General features: G+C 42.8%; 1 protein-coding gene across 3 annotated transcripts in view; it reads left to right on the plus strand.

Moving 5' to 3' along the window:
• The window catches only part of slit1a (slit homolog 1a (Drosophila)), an 83539-nt gene that overhangs the window by 30016 nt on the left and 33520 nt on the right, over positions 1 to 20003 (plus strand). For all 3 annotated transcript variants that reach the window (XR_005615359.1, XM_039621779.1, XM_031758756.2), the window contains exons 5-7: positions 17424 to 17495; positions 18271 to 18342; positions 19364 to 19435. Coding sequence is in view for 2 of the 3 variants with exons in the window: in XM_039621779.1 (XP_039477713.1) it covers positions 17424 to 17495; positions 18271 to 18342; positions 19364 to 19435 (216 nt within the window). In the remaining variant the exon portion in view is untranslated. The remainder of the gene's footprint in view (positions 1 to 17423; positions 17496 to 18270; positions 18343 to 19363; positions 19436 to 20003) is intronic.

Here is a 20003-nt window from a genome sequence, read left to right on the forward strand (position 1 = left end):
CGTGTTTGGGCCAGTAACCTTGCTTTGTGTTGCTGTGTGTATCAGGGTGTAGTGTGACTCCCCTTATCCATAAATCACTGTCAGATTCCAATGGTACGAAGCAAAGCCTTCATCTGAAGCTTGGATAATAGGGTTGTTGTGTGTCTGTGTGTGTGTGTGAGTGAGTGTGTGTGTGTTTGCATACCCAGACATTCATGTGTGTGAAGCCTGTTGCCCTTCATTTACCAATCAATGCCATGCAGGGTTTATGAAAATTCAGTGAGTGTGAGATGAGCTTTTTTCTTCAGATGAATATTGCACGAAACGCAGCACTGGGTGACAAAACACTCCATCGATTTTAAAGAAGGAAGGAGGCAGTGATTGAGGGAGGGGGGGGTGGAGAGACAAGGGTGAGGGAATGAGGTTGATCGCTGGTGCGTGATGGAATAAACTGCAGATTTTCTGTCGCCGCGTGTGCATGTGTGACTGTGTGTGTACGTCCCACACAGGGGTCTAATAAATAAATTATGTCTGAAATCAGAGCAGCTCTCCCTAGACCATCTCCACTTCATGAGAAGTGCTTGTTTACAACTCCACACAGACACAAATACACAATCTCATGCTACATACTGCGCGGCTACTAGAAGGGACCAATATACTGTTGCTCTCTCCAGGAACATGTCTGTCCTGTGAGCCTCTAAGTGTGTGTTCCCGCTCTTAGGCCTTCATCGCATTACTTTCTGAATTCCTTCCATGTTGATGGTGAAGGGATGGGAAGCATTACTGGGCAGGCCAAAGCAAACACACACACACACACACACATGCATATAAACACCTACCTTATGAGAGGGACTGGAGAGCATTAGTGAGCTCAACAAAGCAAACACGGTGATAAAAGAAGGATTTGGGCAAATTCTGATGAGAGGAAGCGGTGGGGCAGGGAGAGGATTTACCCCCAGTATTCTGCAGGCCGGGGCACGACAGAAGCCCTGAGTTTTGTAACCAAACAGTGTGTGGCGCTGACTCATAGTTCCTGTGTTTGCTCTGCGGGATGTCCTAACATATCATTACTTCTCTTAGGAAAAGCAACCTTCTCAAGAGAGACGGCTGCCTACCTTCCAGACAAAACCTGACCTTTAACTTTCTCCCAGCAGTTAATGAACCGATGCCTTTCTAGATGAACTGCGAGTGTAAATGAGAGATGGTGTTGGAGTGCTCGTGGGTGTGAAGGAGAGGGCAGTCGATGCACAGATGATTCCCACGGTTTTATTGTTTTTGGGAGATTTTCATACATTCCCATTTCTAAGCAACTGAAGCAAAGGTCGAAATGGAGGAAGGAAGACGAGAACAAGAGAGTAGAATGAGATGGAGGGAGAGAGATGTGTTGATGGTAGGGGATACAGCTCTGGAATGCTGCAGTGGTTTTAATTACAGACAAAGGAATGGGCTTTTTAAATATTTAGAGTACAGATGATCTCTCTGGCTGCATATGTTTGTGTGTTTGAGGCTGTGTGTGTGTTTGTGCGCATGTTTATTCGGATATGTGTGCGTGTGGGGCATTACATGTGTGGCGCATGCAATGAGCCTACAGCCGTTTTTGTCTTATGGTTAAAAGACTCAGTTGTTATCATAGTTTTAGAGACGTTTGAGTTATATAATTAAAAATTTCCAACTAGCTACTGTCAGTCCAACAGTGCATGTTTGATTCTGTAAAGATTTTTACACTGGATACCCTTACTGACACATAACTAGGAGTAGATTAGCTTGTAAACTTCTGAGGATGGGTTTGCGTCTTCTCCAAGTTTTATACCAGTAATAAAGCACACCTAACAGTCTTTAAATGAACAAGCAGGTAGGGAAACATATGCTTTAGCATATAGTGACTAGCCTAGCTAGCATGGGCTTCTAGGTTCTGAAATTTTCCAGACATGGGAAGTGAGACTGATGCAAATCTCTGTGTCTATGTTACAGCTCTTTATTTTGGCTCGACACAACCAGAAGGAAATAGGCACCACATTGTGGCGCTATTTAAAAGTTTCGCTGTACAACTACTGAGTCAAGCTGTCCTGGCGGCAGCCGACTAAGTACGATGCCCCGCTGATCACCCGAAAACCCCCCAAAACAACCCCTGATAAAATCATCAGTAAAAAAGAGAGAGAGAGAGAGCATTCATGTTGCTCAAACTAAGGAATAGAGACGAAAAAGTAACACAGTACAAACACCAAACTGATTGTTCTCTTTTGACCTCAAAAAGTTTAACTACCTCAGCTTTTATATACCACTTAAACTAGAAGGCCATAAAAAAGTCCCCCAAAACACTAAAAATAAGCTCAGTGAAAGATAAAACTAAACACACAAGAGAGAGGTGATACCAAAGAAGTGGTTTCAAAGTGCTAAATCTTGACAATGTGGGTCGTGCTGTTATAGACGAGCCTGAACTGCTCTCACGGGTCCAGCTCTCTGGTCGGCTGCATTTGTCTGACTGACATTAGAGTGCTAAAACATACAACAGCAGTAATCTCCTCATCATTAAGTAGAGACCTGCAGGATGTAAAGACATGTGACTGCAGTCTGTGAGCACTAAACCCCATAGGAAGTCGGGACGCCGGAGTTAAATGGAGCTATATCCTCCTTGCTGGTCTTGTTAAATGAGCGCTATCATGAGAGAGCCTTCTCTCCTTTCGTTGGTGTATTATGTGTTTATTCAGAGCGATGCCAAGGCCAGTCTAGACTCCGAATGGTAAATAGGCTGTAATTTTGAGGCAGCGCAGCGTACTGCAGGCTCACATTGATCTGTCATTGACGAAGTTAATAAGCGTGGACATGAGGCACGAAGCCTCATACAAAGACATCAAAGTGTCGGTGCAGTGACTGGCCCGCTGTGAGAATGGCCTTCAGGCAGACACCCGGGGAGCCTCAAGCCCCTGGCTTCCCAGGAGGGGAGAAGAGTGGAGGGAGGGCAAGGAGGTGGTGAGGATCTTGGCACTATGTGTAAAAAGTTTCTATCTCTCTATCCTTTCTTTTCTCCTGTCTTCCCTCACATATAAGCACATGTTTTTTTTGGGGTACGTTTATGCCATGTGTTTGTGCTTCCATAAGAGAGTACGGCAACCTTTGAGCAGCAGACAAGATTCTTTAACTCAGTTCTTTCTGCCTCTGCTCACCACCTGCTGCTTGGGAACCTGCTGGCTACTCACACATATGTATAGACACACACATGCAAGAGCAAAAGTCCCGCTACTTGGTAACCTGCTGGCTATCTGCCTTTTCATTCCTTTCTGTCAACAGCAAGTAAGAGAAGGGGAAAAGGCAAAATCCAAGAACAAATATTAGCCCGGGCAGACAAAGGCATTCCAGACAGGGTTTTCACCCTCATTTGCTCATCCTTAAAGTCCCATCGTCCTTCTTCCCTCCATCTCTCCAGCTCCCTCCCCCCAGCCCCTCCCCTAACGCTGCTCTAACCTCCTAGGGTCTCTCATTTCAGCCTAGAGTGGGGCATCTTTGCTGTTATTGTCAATTTCGAAATTCTATCTGACTCACCATTGCAGATGTTTAGCAAAGCACAATTTCAAATATAGTGAAAAATAGTGAAATGTGCATGTTTTTCAAAATTGTTCATTGCTTACAATAACACAAATATCCAAAATTCACTCAAACATGCTTATATGCTTTGCCAGGCACTTTGTTCTGTAAATACAATCACTGAAAGCTGATAAAGCCAGCTTAGAAATAGTTAATCCCTTAAAACAAGTCAGAGTGAGTGATTCATCGACTGCTCAAATTTTGGGGACATCTTCCCCTCACGGGCTATTATTTCCCAGCTTTTTAGTATTCCTCCTCCTCCTGTCCGTCATCTTTTTCCCTCCCCTGCCTCTACGGGTTCAAGATGTCATCCTCATCCTTGTCAGAGAAGTCTAATGGATCGGTCACGCTCAGGGCCCTCCCAGCCTGACTCATAGAACTGGGCTAAAAGGTCATTGCTAGGGTGAGATAGGAGCTGTGGGATAACAACGTCCGCTTGGATGTTCCCAACTTTGTGTGTGTGTGATTTCAACAGTTTTATGTGTGCAACGTATTATTTTTTCAGTAAACACCTCTGTACCTTTGTGCTGGGTAGCTGGCAGGACAGTTTGCAGTGAAAGCAGTGAAACACACCAAAGAAAATAAAAGCAAAAGTCAGGGCAAGCATACAATTATGTTCTTATGCACACATTCCCTGTGTCTGGCGTATTCATCACAGCCTCTCTGGGCCTCTAGTTCTTTTTAGAGGTCAGAGGTGAAAATGGCATGGGCGCCTACATAGAAGCAGAGTATACATGTGTGTGATGATCTATTGCCATCTCAAGAAACACAAACCAAATGTATGTCTGGCAAAAAAAAGGTAAGTGGACACATGTGATGATGTGTGGTTTTCAAGTTCTAAAGGGTCAGCGTCAAACAGTTTGTGGTCTTTCTTGTGGTTTTCTCGATAGTTGCGGGATTTTCTTTTAGTCACATCATTATTTTTTCCTGTGTCACATATATCGTGTAGAAGGATTACGGCAGACATCATTAATGCAGAGCACATTTCCACTCTGCTGTTGCAAATTTCTTTTGTTCCCTCTTTGACCTGGGCGATATTATATTGCCAGCCTATTGTCTCCTGGCCTGCATCTTAATTATCCTTTGTTTCTCCTCCGCCACCTACTCCTCCTCCTCATCCTCGACTTCCTCCCTCTGATTTTTTTTCTCCCTCTTTCTTTCCTGGGTGGTGAGTTTTAATTTCATGCCCCCTGCTCTGGCAGTTGGTCCTTTAGTGAGTGCCAGGCTGGCTTTGTAACACACAGCGTCCTCGGGGGCGAACAGTCTCTTTAACACACACACCCACACACACACAAACACACAGCCACAAGTATTCATGCTCTCAGCCCCGGGCTATGTATCGGCATCCATGCAGAACTTATGGCAATAAAATGATCCCGAAGTTGCTTTCAAGAACACACAAAAACACATGCTGCCAAAGACATGATTACACAAGCAAGCACAGTGGCATGTTAGTTCAGCTAGAGCAAATGGACTTGATTCAGCACTCACACATATGGAACAAAAAGCCACTGTATTCCCACTTATCCATCATCACTGTCATTGTTTCAGTAATTTATCTGAAGGTATTGGCCTCATCTGGCTAGTGACAGCTTGCTAACTGTACTGGCATGCCTTCATTACTTCAGCAGATGACTCTCAGCCCTGGGGAGTAATCAGTCTTTATGCTAATGTTTGGGGATGATGACGGATGTGCTTTAGCCTCCATTGTGTTTGACACTGTAAGAAAAAGGAAAAATTGTTGGGTTTTTTTTTTTTTTTTCATTTTGGAGATATATTTTTGTGTGAGAGCATGTCTGCGTGCTGGAGTGCGCGTTTGGCCCCTGTGGTAATAGCCCGTGCCTACAGCTGCACCTCTGCAAAGGTTCATTAATCCTGAAAGCAGAGTCTGGCCTCATCTTTATCTCCTGAGCATTGCAGATCACATCTGCAGCTCCAGGCCGGTCACTCATTAATGAACACACCTCAAGGCCATATGCGATGGTTCGAAAATATTTTAAGAAACCCAAGCAGGGAATATCGCATACCAAATGAATAAAAGAGGCAGGTAGGCTGTCAGACAGCAAGAGCGATGTGTTTTTCAGTTACGGTGGTGCTCTGGTTAATCTAAAAACCTCACTTGGAATAACTTTAGATCCACCGAAACGATTCACATTAACATGTGCCATAATTCTTTTGAAAACATGTCTAACAATTCATAGTAAATGATCCTATTCACAAGCTGGAATTGTTGTCTTTGTCTGTCACTGTCTGGTTGCAAAGTTTGCTTCACTCACTCACTCAGTTGTCTACGCTGTATGTGGGCTGTCAGTGTGGGAGGATGAGGGTATTCTGAAGGAGTGTGGAAGACAGGGTAAACATCCAGAGGAGTCTGTGATGTCCATTGTTTAGCTCTTTCTCTCAGGACGACTCCCACCCACTGCAGCACAGCTGGGACCATTTCCATTGTCCGCCCCTTCCTCTGCCATCCCCAGCCATGCTCTTACAAGCAGAACACACACACACACACACACACACACACACACACACACACACACACACACACTACTCTCAAGGCTTAGTCACAATTCCAGCTGGGTACCTTTTTGTCTCCTAGCAACCAGCACCTCTGCAGTTTCTGGCCTTGCACCTTTAGTTTGGACTGCGAACCCATCCCAACACAAGGATTACAAACACACTCACCAGATGTGGGTTTTGAGTTGCTGCCTGAGCAAAATTGAATCTGCAAAGTATTGGGCCGTTAGCTCTTGTGGAATGACTTTCTTTATGCGGTGAAGTTAATGAAGAACACTGATAGAAGTGAAAATGAAAGCCCAGAGGCTTTGAGCCACTCTGACTGCAGTTTTAATCCCAGTTTTCCAAAGTGTGTTTGCAAAACCCCTTATGAGCCCAGGAAACAAAAAAGGTCAGCGTGAATTCAAACGGGCATCAAAACAAACGATTAATTGAACAAAATCACCTCAAGGATCAGTAAAATTCACAAGACATAGACGAAGCCATGAAGTTGAAAGCTCAATCAAAAGAGAAAGAAAGAACAACATCACATTTTGATGTGTATTTTACATTTAGTTTGATAGACTTTGTGTGTCTGTGTGTGTGCATTGTTGATTTGTGACTACAGCCATTTGGGGTCCTGACTGCATCATGTTATATTCATGAAAGATTTCCATAGTCTCAGAGAACCTGCAGTTATTTATTCATACCTCTATGAATACATCTGCTGACCCCTGACATGCACACACACACACACACACACACACACACACACACACACACACACACACACACACACACACACACACACACACACACACACACACACACACACACACATCTGTCACAGAATGGAAATATCGCCTCCTCAGATCTCTTCATACACACACACACATACATACACAGAAACAGTGCTAGCTGACCAATGGTTAACCTTTAGCTTTTTACTTATGTAATAAGATGTCTGGGACAGGCAGTGCAGTCTGAGCAGAAGGAGATGGAAAGTCCCTGAGTAGCTCTGACCTGAAACTCACCCAGGTGTTATTGTGTTATATGTATCCAGTGTACTTACTCTGGGCATCTGTCCTGTATTACTTCATCGTTAGGGTAAATTAGGAGAAGAAGTGTATGCTTTTGCCTCTAGATGTTTGAAAAGTTTTGTTTCGGGGTTTTTTTCTAGTCAGAAAAGCAAACAGAAATGATGTCTACACACAGAGTGGGGCTATAGATTGTCGTGGGTAGGCCTTGCCATACCCATTTTACTCCTTAGATATGTAACAAACCAAGGCTGTGGCAAACTGCTGCACTGAGAGCTTTTTATTTTTCTCATCCAAGTTTCTGATGCTGCTAGAGACTGATGACTGTGGAAACATTAAATAAAAGAAATCCTCAGGTTTTCCTTTTTATTAGCGCACATCGTTTAGTAGTAAGAACTATCCTTTAGTAAGAAAACCTTTATCATGGGCATCTCTGAATGAAGTCATGATTATCAAGATGCAAGCCTGATGTCAGGACATTAGAATGCCTTTAACCAATAATTCCAACAACAACTCTACACTGGAGGAACTTATTACCATGAATATTACCATGCACGAGTCTAATTCCACCTTAAATTTGTGAAAATGTGTCGTGTGCACTTGGTGATCTTGCCTTTGGCAAACCCCGAGTGCCTATGTTGTGTGCTTTGTGGATTACTCGGTGCAGAAACATCAGGATGAGACCCCTGACTTACTGCTGATTACATTGCCGTCTTGCTGCCTTAGGATATTGTGTGCATGGAAGTCAAAGCACTGTGCATGTGTATGCCTTGGAGTGTGTGTTTGTGTGCATGTGAGTGTGTCCTCTTAAAGATAAGGTGATATACAGCATGCCCAGGGAAAACTGTTGACTTGATGTCAGCCACAATGCACCTGTCTCATACATCACGGTGAGCCAGAGTCTGCAGTCTTTATTGTTCCATCACTTCTCCTCTCCTCTGTGTTATGGAACAACTGCCTCCCACTCAGTGCCTGTTTTTCCCCTCAACATCATAATGTGTATTTACAGCATATGTTGTATTTAAGTCAGTGCACACCTGCGAAATGTAACCATTTAACAAGTAATAAAAATATATTTAAAATGATTAAAAGTTTAGAGAATTAATTGTGTAGCCACTAAGTAGTGAGATGGGTTAAATGTACAGCGTGCAGGTTTCCATTTTAATGAAGTCTGTTTAGACTCTGTGTCCTTGACTTTGTATATCTAGGCATGTACCTTTGGGCTGTTTTTAAGTTGAGCTTTCAGAGGGATTTGGAGGGAGAACAAGCACAACGTAAAGGTAGCTACTCTGCTCACCTTCCCTCTGGCTTAGTCCTCTCGTCTCTTTTTGTGATACTTTCCATGTGTGATGGCAACTGTAAATGCTTAAAGTAATGACTGGGAGATCTCACTCTCAATTTCAGTCACTCTAGAGAATAGACGAGGGTGTATACAAGTTCTTTAGAGAAATCCAGAGGAAACGAGGAGGTGATTTATGCAGGGGTTCATTTTGGTCAGCATTCATCAAATCTACTCTCATGCTTTTTTTTTTTCTATTCTCAGTCTCCTGAAAATATTATCGTCTTTGCATGGAGTCAATTAGACCTCTTGAAGCTTGCTGTTTTTGTGTTGATTGAAATAGCTCCTGAATGTGTATCTTTGTGACAGTCCTCTGATCTGGTATCAGCTGCCTGTGGTTAGGTGCGGTGGATCTGTCATCACAGTGGCTCAATAACACTGACCTCAGACCAGCGCTTCCAGGAAAAGCTGTCATCCGATCTTCGGGATCAGTTTTCCACTTTCTAGGTAGCCAGCCATCCACAAAGAGGCATCTTTAACTAGTTTAGCAAGACCACACAGTGTGTGTGCGCGCACAGGCTCATGTGTGTGTGATAAAGGGAGAGTGAGACAGGCCAACCGGATTGACTTTGTTGTTTTTCTAAATGGCTGTCTCCTTCCCTTTACTCCCACCCCGGCTCTGTGTAAAACATTAGTCCAATCTAGTAAAATGATTTCCAGGCTATTCTGAGAGATGGAGATGATTATTTCTGGCTTGGAGCGAGCCCGCTGGCTAATGCACAGATAGGTAATAGGAGTGATAATGGACCTGTTGAGAGGTGGTTCTACCTCACCCTCCTGGCTTTTCCTCTGTTCTTCTCACATTGTTCTCCTATTGTCCAGCAGGTAGACAGCATGATGGATGGAGACAGGGCTTGGCTGTGCCCCTGCGCAAAGCATCGCTATCGTACACCCCGCTGTCTGTTGATAGTGCCTGTAAGCGTTTGTCATGATCGATGCTGCTCAGCCCCGCTCCATCATTCAGCCTGACTGCCAATGAAAGGCTTGGACACACTCAGAAACTCAAGCAGACATAATGGTAGGGGAAATTAGGGTGAATCTAGAGCTCTGACCAAGTATAGATTTTCTCCCCTCGTTCTTGCTATAGAAACCCTTTAACTTGCTTCATGGGTGGCTGCAGAGCACGCAGCCACATGTATGTGGTCATATGGGCCTGCAAATACACACAGACATCATGAATCATTTACAATGAAAGAAGAGATGTGGATAACAGTTAAACTAGCTCTGTCTTGAGTCTCAGTGTGTGTGTGTGTCAGCCATCATGTGGACTTGATAAGTTCCACTGACATTGTGTTTTCTCTTGGTGGTTGTTGAGTGTTCCAGTCTGGGAGCGCTGTGTGTTTCTCATTGGTTGGTGAGCTGCAGATGATTAGAGCGGAGTCCATCCATGAAATCCCCTTTAGGTCCCATCGAAAAGAGACAGTTTAAGGAAGTGTGTGTATGCGTGTGTGTTGTGAGAGTGAGGGGAAGGAGAGAGACAGAGCGTGTTAGGCTAGCTCTATTTTTTCAGCATCAGAATAAATCATAAACTCTCCCCAGATGCGTCCACAACGGCCTCCCTTTCCCCTCTTTCAGCATGTGCAGAAGTGCAAGACTTTAGAGGGTTAAAGTTATAAACAAGAAGCCTGCTATGACAGTCCAACTGGCCTGCTGGAAATGAGATAATGCTGCTCAATGACATATTTCCTGCAGTCCATATAAATAAATAGAGAAAGTGACACTGCGGAGGAAAGGAGGAAGCGATACGTAGCTCCAATCAATTATTTTCCCTGCCTGTTTGTACTAGTTTTAGTTGACATTAGCTTTCAAAGTAAAACAAAGACAACAAAGACAAACAGATGCCACTGAAATGTGCTGCATTCAGTATTAGTCTAGTATTTGTTTTTCATTGTGATTCTTTGTAGAGCCTATATTTAGTCCAAGAAGAGAGAGAAAGAGTAGGGAAGCAAGACTTTCTCTCTTGGGTTTTTGTGTAAGAGTATTCCTAAAGCAGCCTCGTTATTCTTCTCTTTGTAAAAGAAGCGATTTTTCCGTCCCTGCTTACCAGTCCTCCTCCCACTAAGCTCTCTCCTCCTTTCTCTACCACAAAGGGATGAGAGAGGCACCTTACACACCGAGCATGCTAGTGTAGCACATCTGTGTGCGTGTGCATGATAATTTGTGTGAGCATGAATGAAAGATTTTAAGACGGTGCTTTGACCTCCAGATGATAATGGTAATCATGATGATGATGATAGTGGTGGTGTCTGGCTCGCTTGTCCAGATTGCACTTACTCCTTTGCGGAGGCACAAAACACTGAGGCCAGACAGCAGGGAGAAAGTAAAGGGAGGCACGGCTAAGAGGCATGTTTATCATTTATTTTAGCCGGAAGGGAAGCAAGACGTGAAGGTGTGGAGAGAGCTGGATTGGGGGAAGGCATGAGGGTGAGAAGGAAGGCAGAGACAGTCTTGGCCGCACACAGGAACACTCAGTCACTCTCAGTCACTCTCTCTGGGCCACACAAATTCACATGTTCATGCCTGTGTTTTGGCAAGGGTCCAAAGGCCCTGCAGACTCGATCTATGTGCTTTCTCACCTCATTGTCTTTATGTTATCCCCCCCACACACACACACCTTCACTCATTTTTGTTCTCTTTCAACTCAACCAAAGACATGTCTACACATACAGTACACGAAGCGTGACAACACATTAAAGTTTTTGTTTACGTCTTCAACGCACAAGGTATGTTTGTTAAGCTCAAAAATAGACTCATGACTCTCCAGACTCACCTTTCTTATATTTTGCTTTATTTTTGTCTGTTGTGGCCTCTGAGCGCTGATAATTGTCAAAATGTAACACCTTTCAAACTTCAAGGTTCTTTTTTTTTCAAATTAAAATTTTTAAAATCATAGTCACCTTTTGTGGCTTGCCTGCCGCCTCCTTGTGTTGTTCCTGGGATTTTACCAGGTCAAGTCTCTGGTCCAAAAAAAAGAGTGTCGACATTAAAGTCAACTTCACAATTTCCTTAAGTTCTAGTTTTTTCTCATCTCAGTTTGAATCCCAGGCCTTCACTTTAATTGCTAATAAACAGTTAACTAATTATGCTCCTGACAGAGGAATAAATAATGTGTAGACATAAACAGTTTGTGTATGTCTGGCTTAGTTTCTCTAACTGAAAGCATTGCTCTCTATTTGCAGTTGTATCTTGACTCATTTGTTGGTACATTTCCACGTGCAATGACTTCTTTTTGAAGCCCCACAGTTTGTTTATGTGGCTGTTTATATGTGTGTCTACTTGTGGGTTTTTACCATGCAGGGAGGAAGAAAGTAGTTAGCATTTAGTGGCAGCACACTGCCATTCTTTTAACAGCTCTCACACACCTCATTAACTCTCTTAATGAGTAAGTAATCAGACACATTCCCCCTCTGTCTTTCTGTCTTTTTCTCCCTCTTTAAATGGTAGAATAAAATTAAGAGCATTTGGCAAGGGTAAACATTTTCTTATCATGTAATCTAGTCGAGCTCTTGAGAAAACAAACACCCAGCCTAAAATACATGCACTTACACAGGGACCGTAGAGGGAACTCTTTTAGAGAGATACTCTATTTAAAATTAAATTGGTAATAAATGGATCAGGAGCTTCTTTTCATTGACTGTGATATTTTTAAAATAGGTTGAAATGTTTTTGTAGCTTGACTGTATATGTCTTTGAAAAAGAACAATGCAGAGAGAGGTGGACTGAAGAGAGAGTGATGAAATAAGGGCGAAAGGCTGTGAAGCAGCGACAGGAAATCTTCATCCCTTTCTGCATTACTGAGTTGCTGGCCTGTGAAAAAAGATTTCTATCCAGTGCATTTAAGTGATTTTCTTTGCCTGTGAAATTTAAAAGAGCTATCATCCAAACAAATCTCATCTCTTGATGGGAAGTGGTCTACATTCGAAAATAGCTGGTTTTCCCCAAGTTATGCAGCAGTGACAAGCAAACAAACAAATAAAATGTATTTATTTCATCGCATATTTTTGAGAACATCTCTTTCAAAGACAACCTGAGTTCACCTTGAGAATGTTTAAGAAAAAGTGCACAGAAAAGTAAAGTGTTAATAGTGACCAACAGCTGTAGAAGGCATCAATGAAGTCGACAGAGTGCATACATCTTCTTAAAAGGCAGTGGAAATTTCTCCTAAGGAAAAGCTTTAAAACTAACATATCATAAATATGATTTATCCTCCCATGTATCAAAGCTTTTGACAGCCAAATCTGGAAGCACAAAGTAGGAAACTAAGAAATCTTTAGTGTATGACAGAGGCAGTTATTTGTTTTCACATGTAAGCTCATGTGCAAATATGTCTATGTGCATAAAGGTCATTAAGAGATATAAATTACGCCCACACCACATATCCAGAAGCTTTGCAGGTTTCAGCCGCAAAATGTGTATAAAAGCTGGACTGCCTTAAAAGTGAAGCCAACGCAGATGTGCCTTAAACTTGCATTCTTCCTCATGATCATAAGAGGGCAACTTCAGGGATTTCCGAAAGAGGCCCAAATTAATAGAGGTTTATGAGCTATAACACTACTTCGCAGCTGATTTAGTGCAACGCTCTCTTGGTGAGTTATTGGTTTAAAAAGCTACCTTTAATACAGCATAATGTTCATTTGGGTAATTATGGTCCCCCACAGGGCGGTGCCTCCGTAGTGTAGTGGTTAACGCACTGGCTTGGCAAGCAAAAGGTTTCTGCTTCCATTCCAGACAGAGACACTAATTCCCTTTTGGGTTGTGTCAGCAAGAGCATCCAGTGTAGAACTCTGCCAAATCAAGACACAGTTTCAGTCAAACAAATTTAAATGCAAAGGCTGAAATGCCTGAAACTTTATACTTTGTTTTTAATTAAGTGGCTGAACTGCTTCAGCATCCCTAGATATTCATTTTGCCGTCACAAACAATGATTAAAGAGTTAAAAGGGTCACAGCGTGTCTTTACGCTGGCGTTTTGATCCGTATATTAACATGAAACCATAGTAGGTATGTGTGTCATGAAGGTGTGTACAGTGTTAGTGTAGTGTACTGAGATAGAGATCAGAGGTTAATGATGTGAATCAGACAGGAACCAGACATTACCTTCAGCGTGGAGCTAATCTCCAGACCAGGCGCCTTGAGCTATGTCTGATAACATTGCTAATTATTTCAGATATAGACTCTGCGGGGTTTCTTGTAAACCAGCATATCAGTAGCTAAGTTTATTATCAGAGCAATTTACACTGATTAAACAATAAGATTGTTCGAGGTACTGAATAAGTGAAACCTTAAAAAGCTTGACCGCAGTATATTAGAGGCTGTAGTTCATACAGCGAAGACACACCTGAAAACATGTGTTTTACCGCATCATTACGGCAACAATGGGAATGAACTGTGAGCAACGTCACCCAGAAAGAGCCAGGGGTGCATTAATGAACTAACTGCCCACTTGCATGGTATGTAGTGCATTAAGGTAAATGTATACCAGGTCTTGGCTCTTTTGATCACTCACTCTTGTTCACTCAAGCATTGGATCACACACCTATGATGAAAAAAAGGCATGCTGCGTGCAGGAAATAAGGAAAGAAAAAGTTGTAGGTCTAACGTTATTGCAGCAATCTGTAAAATGCATGGAGGCCTGGACTTGGAGTAGAGACTGAGGGACCGCCTCGGGATATTCTTCAGCGCATTGTAATGAGTGCATGGAAGGAGTCTGGGCAGTGGCGACTGCTGCGAGGCTCTGATGGTTTCTTCTACCCCAATCAGAGCTCTGCGAGTGTCATGAAGCCTGGAGGTTATAACCGCTTCTCCTTCGTCTCCTGACTTTATCTGCTCCTGCAATCCACTATCTGACTCTGAGGTTAGATAAGTCTGATGCAGTACACAGATTCACATTTTAAAACATATGCGCTGGCCAGACACTCAAATCCAAGATGATTTCATGAAGAAACAAGGCACAAAGAAGATGGAAGTGGTTCCTCTTTAGTCTTTTGTAATTCCTGACTTTGCCAAGTTGAGTTCTGAACTATGTTTGGGCTGCTGCACAAGTGATGCACTGTTGTGGTATTTGCTAAAAGGCTTTTACATTAGATTTACTGTCACTAGATTTTGTGTCAAACACCATGGTGACCATTATCTCTATTTGTGGTGACTGTTGTCATATAATCATGTCTGTTTTTGAATGGATCAGTGCTTCCCTGAAATCAGCTCAACTGAAATCAACTAATCAGAGATGTCAAAATTCTCAGCAGCAACACAGTTGGGCCCGAGCTTAGAAAATACCAGTGAGGGGCAACCACAGACTATGTAAAATACAGTATGGTCTCCCACAGAAATGTCCTGTTTGCCATTTTAGGAATGTGTAAATGCAGAAATGTCGAGTTGCTAAATTTAATATTGTTCTGGCTTTCTGGAGTTTAACCCGTCGATAAATCCTTATAGAATACAGAAGACTTCAGACTCCAAACCATGACCACTGTGATTATTGTGTTAGATGTGACAAAGGGAGAGAAAGAAACAGGCAAAGGGACAAAAGCAGTATAAGTAAATGAGATTTTCTGGCACTATAGATAGCATCATTTATGGTTGTCATGGTTTTTTTTGAGGGGGGGTGCACATTGTCCCAGAATAGACTTATATTTTTAAAGTGACCTCCCACGACCTCAGCACCAAATCCAGTCAAACAGCACCATAATTGGTAGTCTATAGATCACTCTAACCAATTGTGTTTTAGCATGCTAGCAGGATTGACGAGTTCACCCTAGAGCTATCATTTTACTACTTACAAAAATGGGATTGTCCTCATATCATCAGAGCTTTCCATCCTTTTCTCATGCCTGTCCCCATATTTATGTCTTTCTTCCTCTCCTAGCACCTACTGCCTCCGGCATTTAATGCCGCCTGAGCACAGCAATTTGTTGAAATTTCCCATTGGAGCCTGGGAGTGAACACACACATACAACCACCACACAGAGAAAATGTATCCTCATATGTCCAGGGGCAAGAAGTCATTAACCAAATGTATGCAGAAGATCACAAAAGAGACATCTTTTGTGTGTTGGTGGTTTTCTTTTGTTGCAGAAAGGTGAAGAGAAGGTGAGGGGACTAATTAGTAATTAGAGTTCAGGTCCAGGTAGACCTCCTTTGATAAGCGGCACCAATTCAGCCCGGGTGCCAGACTGACTCAGCTTTCATTTCTTCACTCAGGCTGTTTTGCCAAGAGAACAACAAAGGAGCTGGAGGGAGCACAACCATTCTGGCTCTCATGCTTGCTAGTTAGGAGACACGAAGCCGGTTTGGTGTTTGGGATATGATCCTGCAAAATATGGCAGACTGACAGAATAGCTAGATTCTTGTTGTGTAATTGCCTAAATTGCCTGCTAACTGTGATGCCCTATATCTCAATGAAAGCAGATGTTATGCAGATCTTCCGAGAGAATGTAACTCAGAAACCTCACAGGGTAAAATTAGAATGCGCCACTAGATGGAATATTTATGTTCTGTCTGAACACGAGCCAGCGACGTGTGTGTTTCATTTGCACATCTGTACATGCTCATCAGGTTTTTGTGTGATCAGAATAGCAGCCATATAAAGGGCCGCTTATTTGTTCCTTTATCCGCTATATAAAAGTGCCCCTAACATGGTCATTCCCATGCACCATCATTGTAATGCCGTCTTTTATTGGAGCAAGACTGTAAACACGGGGCAAGACCCTACAAGTCAGAGTAGACTGCCACAATTCAATCTGACCTCAATATTTTATGCCATGGAATCAAACACACAAATTCCATTTTAATTGTGGTGTATTTGCAGTGGCCTGCATAGTACTCTTTTAATTTTTGCTGTACCGTAAAGAAACAACCACTCATTCATTAGATGGATTGCACAACACAACCGCTGTAATGCGTTTTACTCCCCTCTTTTGTATCCTGCCGAAACAATGTCTGTGCGATATTCATTCCCGGGAACATTCTGGAAAGCATCACCCAGTGGGGACACTATGTGAGACTGTGTGTCTTGGGAACTCATTTTAGCATTACCCCATGGGGGTTTTAGCGTGGATATTTGTTGTGTGCATCAGAGGATTGCATGCTGTGGTGCGCATGAACATTAACTAAGCAGGAGTCATCAAAGTCTGATTCTGGTGTTGTGCCTTAGCCCTTCTGTGGGTGACCATAAGTGCTCTGTTTACATCTGTCCGGGCTGTGGGAGCCTTCCTTGCATGAGGCAGGAGCCTCTCTGGTATCAGCCAAGAGTTTCCCTGAGTAGTGTATGTATAGAAGATGGTTACATGCTTTCTTAGTCAGGTTAGCTCACAATTTAAACAATAGGCAAAAGACTCTGCCGATTAAAATAGGTCTTGTGCTTCAAATACTGCTCTTCTCTCTGTTCGGGTCTATTTTTGTTAACTTCACAAACATGACATTTTTTCTTCACTTCTATCAATCACTGAGTTACGGACACGCTCACACACACACCAAATATTATATGGGAAAATAATGCTCTTTGTGCTACACCAACAACATGTCATTCGTCGCTGCCCAGCTGTCTGTCTGCCCAACTGTCTGTTTGTGAACTGGTGCCTCACACCAGTGCATGGTCAGGGCACAGTGAACAAATTATAGCCTGAGTGAACACTGAATAATACAGCCAACAACAAAAAAAATAACATCTTCATTATGAATGAGTTGGCCATGCGGTATCACACCTCAGGGTGTTTGCAGAAGGAAAAAAAAAATGCCCATAGCATTCCTGTTCTGCACCATTGAGTGTGTTAAAAGAAGGCGCGACACTGAATAGAGTTTGATTCCTGCTGCTAGCAAAGCATGCTTAAACACTAGAAGTGAAAGGTTCACAGAGGAAATTGCTGGAACATGTTAACATTGCTTCCGAAATTGAGTTATATTGGACACACATCCTCTCAAACTAAAAAAGACCAAACCAAAGCGATCATCGAGGATGGATTGTCTCTAACTGATGCCTTCTTATTGTCTCCGCAGAGATCTGAGCGAGAACTACATCCAGTCCATTCCCAGAAAAGCTTTCAGGGGAGCTACAGACATCAAAAACCTGTGAGTACCTCACTCTTTCCAGGGTAGATGTGCTCTGCCCTGCAATGAACAATTATCTTCATTATTAAATAAGGATTGGTCTATAGAAGCTTAAAAAAAGTTATGAGGTTATGATGAGTGCATTGCCTTTACTGCTCAAAACCAAAAAGTCTAGCAACATCTGAAAAAATAACCACATTTACAAACTGAAAAATACATGGAAACAGTTAAGTGATTAAAAGTCGCTTAAAGAAGTAAAAATAACTGGTTAATTAGTTATTAACATGATTCTAACATTGCAGTTTGGCAAGTCGATGAAGAGTCAAGCAAGATTATACAGAATAAATTATTATATTACAAGCTACTGTAAATGAACATTTTCCAATATTTATCCAGTCGGGTTAATGGCCTTTGGTAACCGCAAAACATTATGTACATGTCGGTATGTGTAATTTCAGCAGACCATGCATCTCACTGATTAAGTAGACTAACTACCTCACACACGCTCACACACACACAGAGCTCCCCAAAGGCGTCTTGTAGCAACACTGATTTGCATCTTCGCACGGACACATACTGTAGATTTATGAGGTGTATCGATGCAGATAAACAATTAGTGAAGTGCTACTCTTGGGGTTACAAGAGCTGAGATGACTAAACCAGTATTGATTTACCACAATCCATCAGTGTTCTGCTCACTGTACCCATGATTACAAATAGCCTATAGGGAGGCGGAAAGATTGTTTACTGTATGTGCCTCGTGTAACAAAGGCTCTCTCTTGTGTGTGATCTGCAGCCAGCTGGATAAAAACCACATCAGCTGCATAGAGGACGGAGCCTTCAGAGCTCTGAGAGGCTTGGAAGTGCTGTAAGTATCTAAAGTGATGCTATTCATCCAACCCAGCCCTCTATTGTTCCATTAAAGCACTTAGTTAAATTAGGACATTGTTTTGGCCTCTCTAATAAGCATAACTAACAAAGCACAGGCCTGGCTTATACCAAAATACCCCCTGTGGGCCTCACGAGGGGGACCAGCATCATGGAGACCAAGCTCCATTAAGTCACAGTTGACAGCAGTGTTCCCTTCGATCACATTAACACCCCCCACCCGCCCACCACTCCACCTCCATCTACACATCACCCACTTCTGGGCAGGCCATCTGACATTTGGGGGTTCCTACCATTTTGCTAAAAAAAAAAAAAAAAAGAAAAGAAATCCTATTCAAGTTACCACTCAATCCTCCATGCATTGGTGACCATGCTTAGCAGTTTTTGAACATTCAATTAATCATCCCTTGTCTAAAGTGTCCAAGCAGTTTCTGTTAGAGCGCTCCACCTGAAACAATTTAGACTTACAGTTCAGGCAAGGGGACAAGGGCACTTTGACAGGCTTGTTATTTTGATAGTGAAAGGCTGTTTTGCATGTGTGTTTGTGTATGAAGGGTTTGAAAAAAGTGACAGCTGCTGTCATGACATGGAGGAAATAGTCGTAGGGTTGTCACAGTGGTACAAGCAGGAATAGGGGGTTGTTTTGATAGGGTCTGTATTTATAGGTTTCGTGGGGGGAGGAGGACAGCTTGCGTTGAAAGGGGGTAGCAGGTTGAAATATTGCAAAGGGTTATTAGGCTGATTGAAATGACCCAATTCTCTTTCTGCAGCTGATGCCCAGAGTTCGATGAAAGTGTTGTGATCAGGACTGTGAGCTTGCCTGTGACTGCGTCTGTGCATATTTGCATGCATGAATGTCTGCATCTGTGAGGAATAAGGTGCTAGAGTCCTGATGGGCCACAAGAAGAAAGAGAGACAGGGGATGAGTTTCAAAGAGACAGGACAGAAGAACTGATTCAAAAAAGTTCACTGATGCTAAAATGTTGTTTTCTTTTTCACAGAACACTGAACAACAACAACATCAGCAGCATCCCCGTCTCTAGCTTCAACCACATGCCCAAACTACGGACTTTGTAAGTCTCACAAATCCCACCACAATACTTTTCTACTGCTCCGGAGATATTTTCCTTAAAAGTAAAACAATATTCCACACACAAACAGGCAAAGCAGAGAAAGGGCTGAGTCCTGTGTGATTTCAATGGGAGTAGACAGGTTCTGTCATTCCAGTCAATGTTGGGTGGCAGCCATAACCACAGAGTACCACAGAAGGGTCTGTAGCAATGCCAGGGGCCATTATTCCCTCCATCTAAAGACAACAACTGGTCCAGATAGACACAAATAGCCCCACAAGTCTATTGTGTATTGTGCATTGTATGTGATTACTAAATCTGAAATTATGCACAAATTAAAACAATTATGCCTGCTGAAACTCTGGACCGTGACTCCACTGCTCTTGCGGTGACATTTTAGGCTCCCAGTGGGGTAGTATTATATGGCTTTTCTGTTTGTGTGCACACCATGTGTCTGCACACATGGGTTTGCGAGTTAACACACATGCTCCAGAGGTCCACCTCACCACGGCAAGAGTTATTCTGGACAGGCACAGCACTGCAGGAATGCAGTGTTTGGAGTAGGTTTAGA

This window comes from Oreochromis aureus, linkage group 13, assembly GCF_013358895.1.
Source record: "Oreochromis aureus strain Israel breed Guangdong linkage group 13, ZZ_aureus, whole genome shotgun sequence".
In the NCBI taxonomy this organism is placed as follows: Eukaryota; Metazoa; Chordata; class Actinopteri; order Cichliformes; family Cichlidae; genus Oreochromis; species Oreochromis aureus.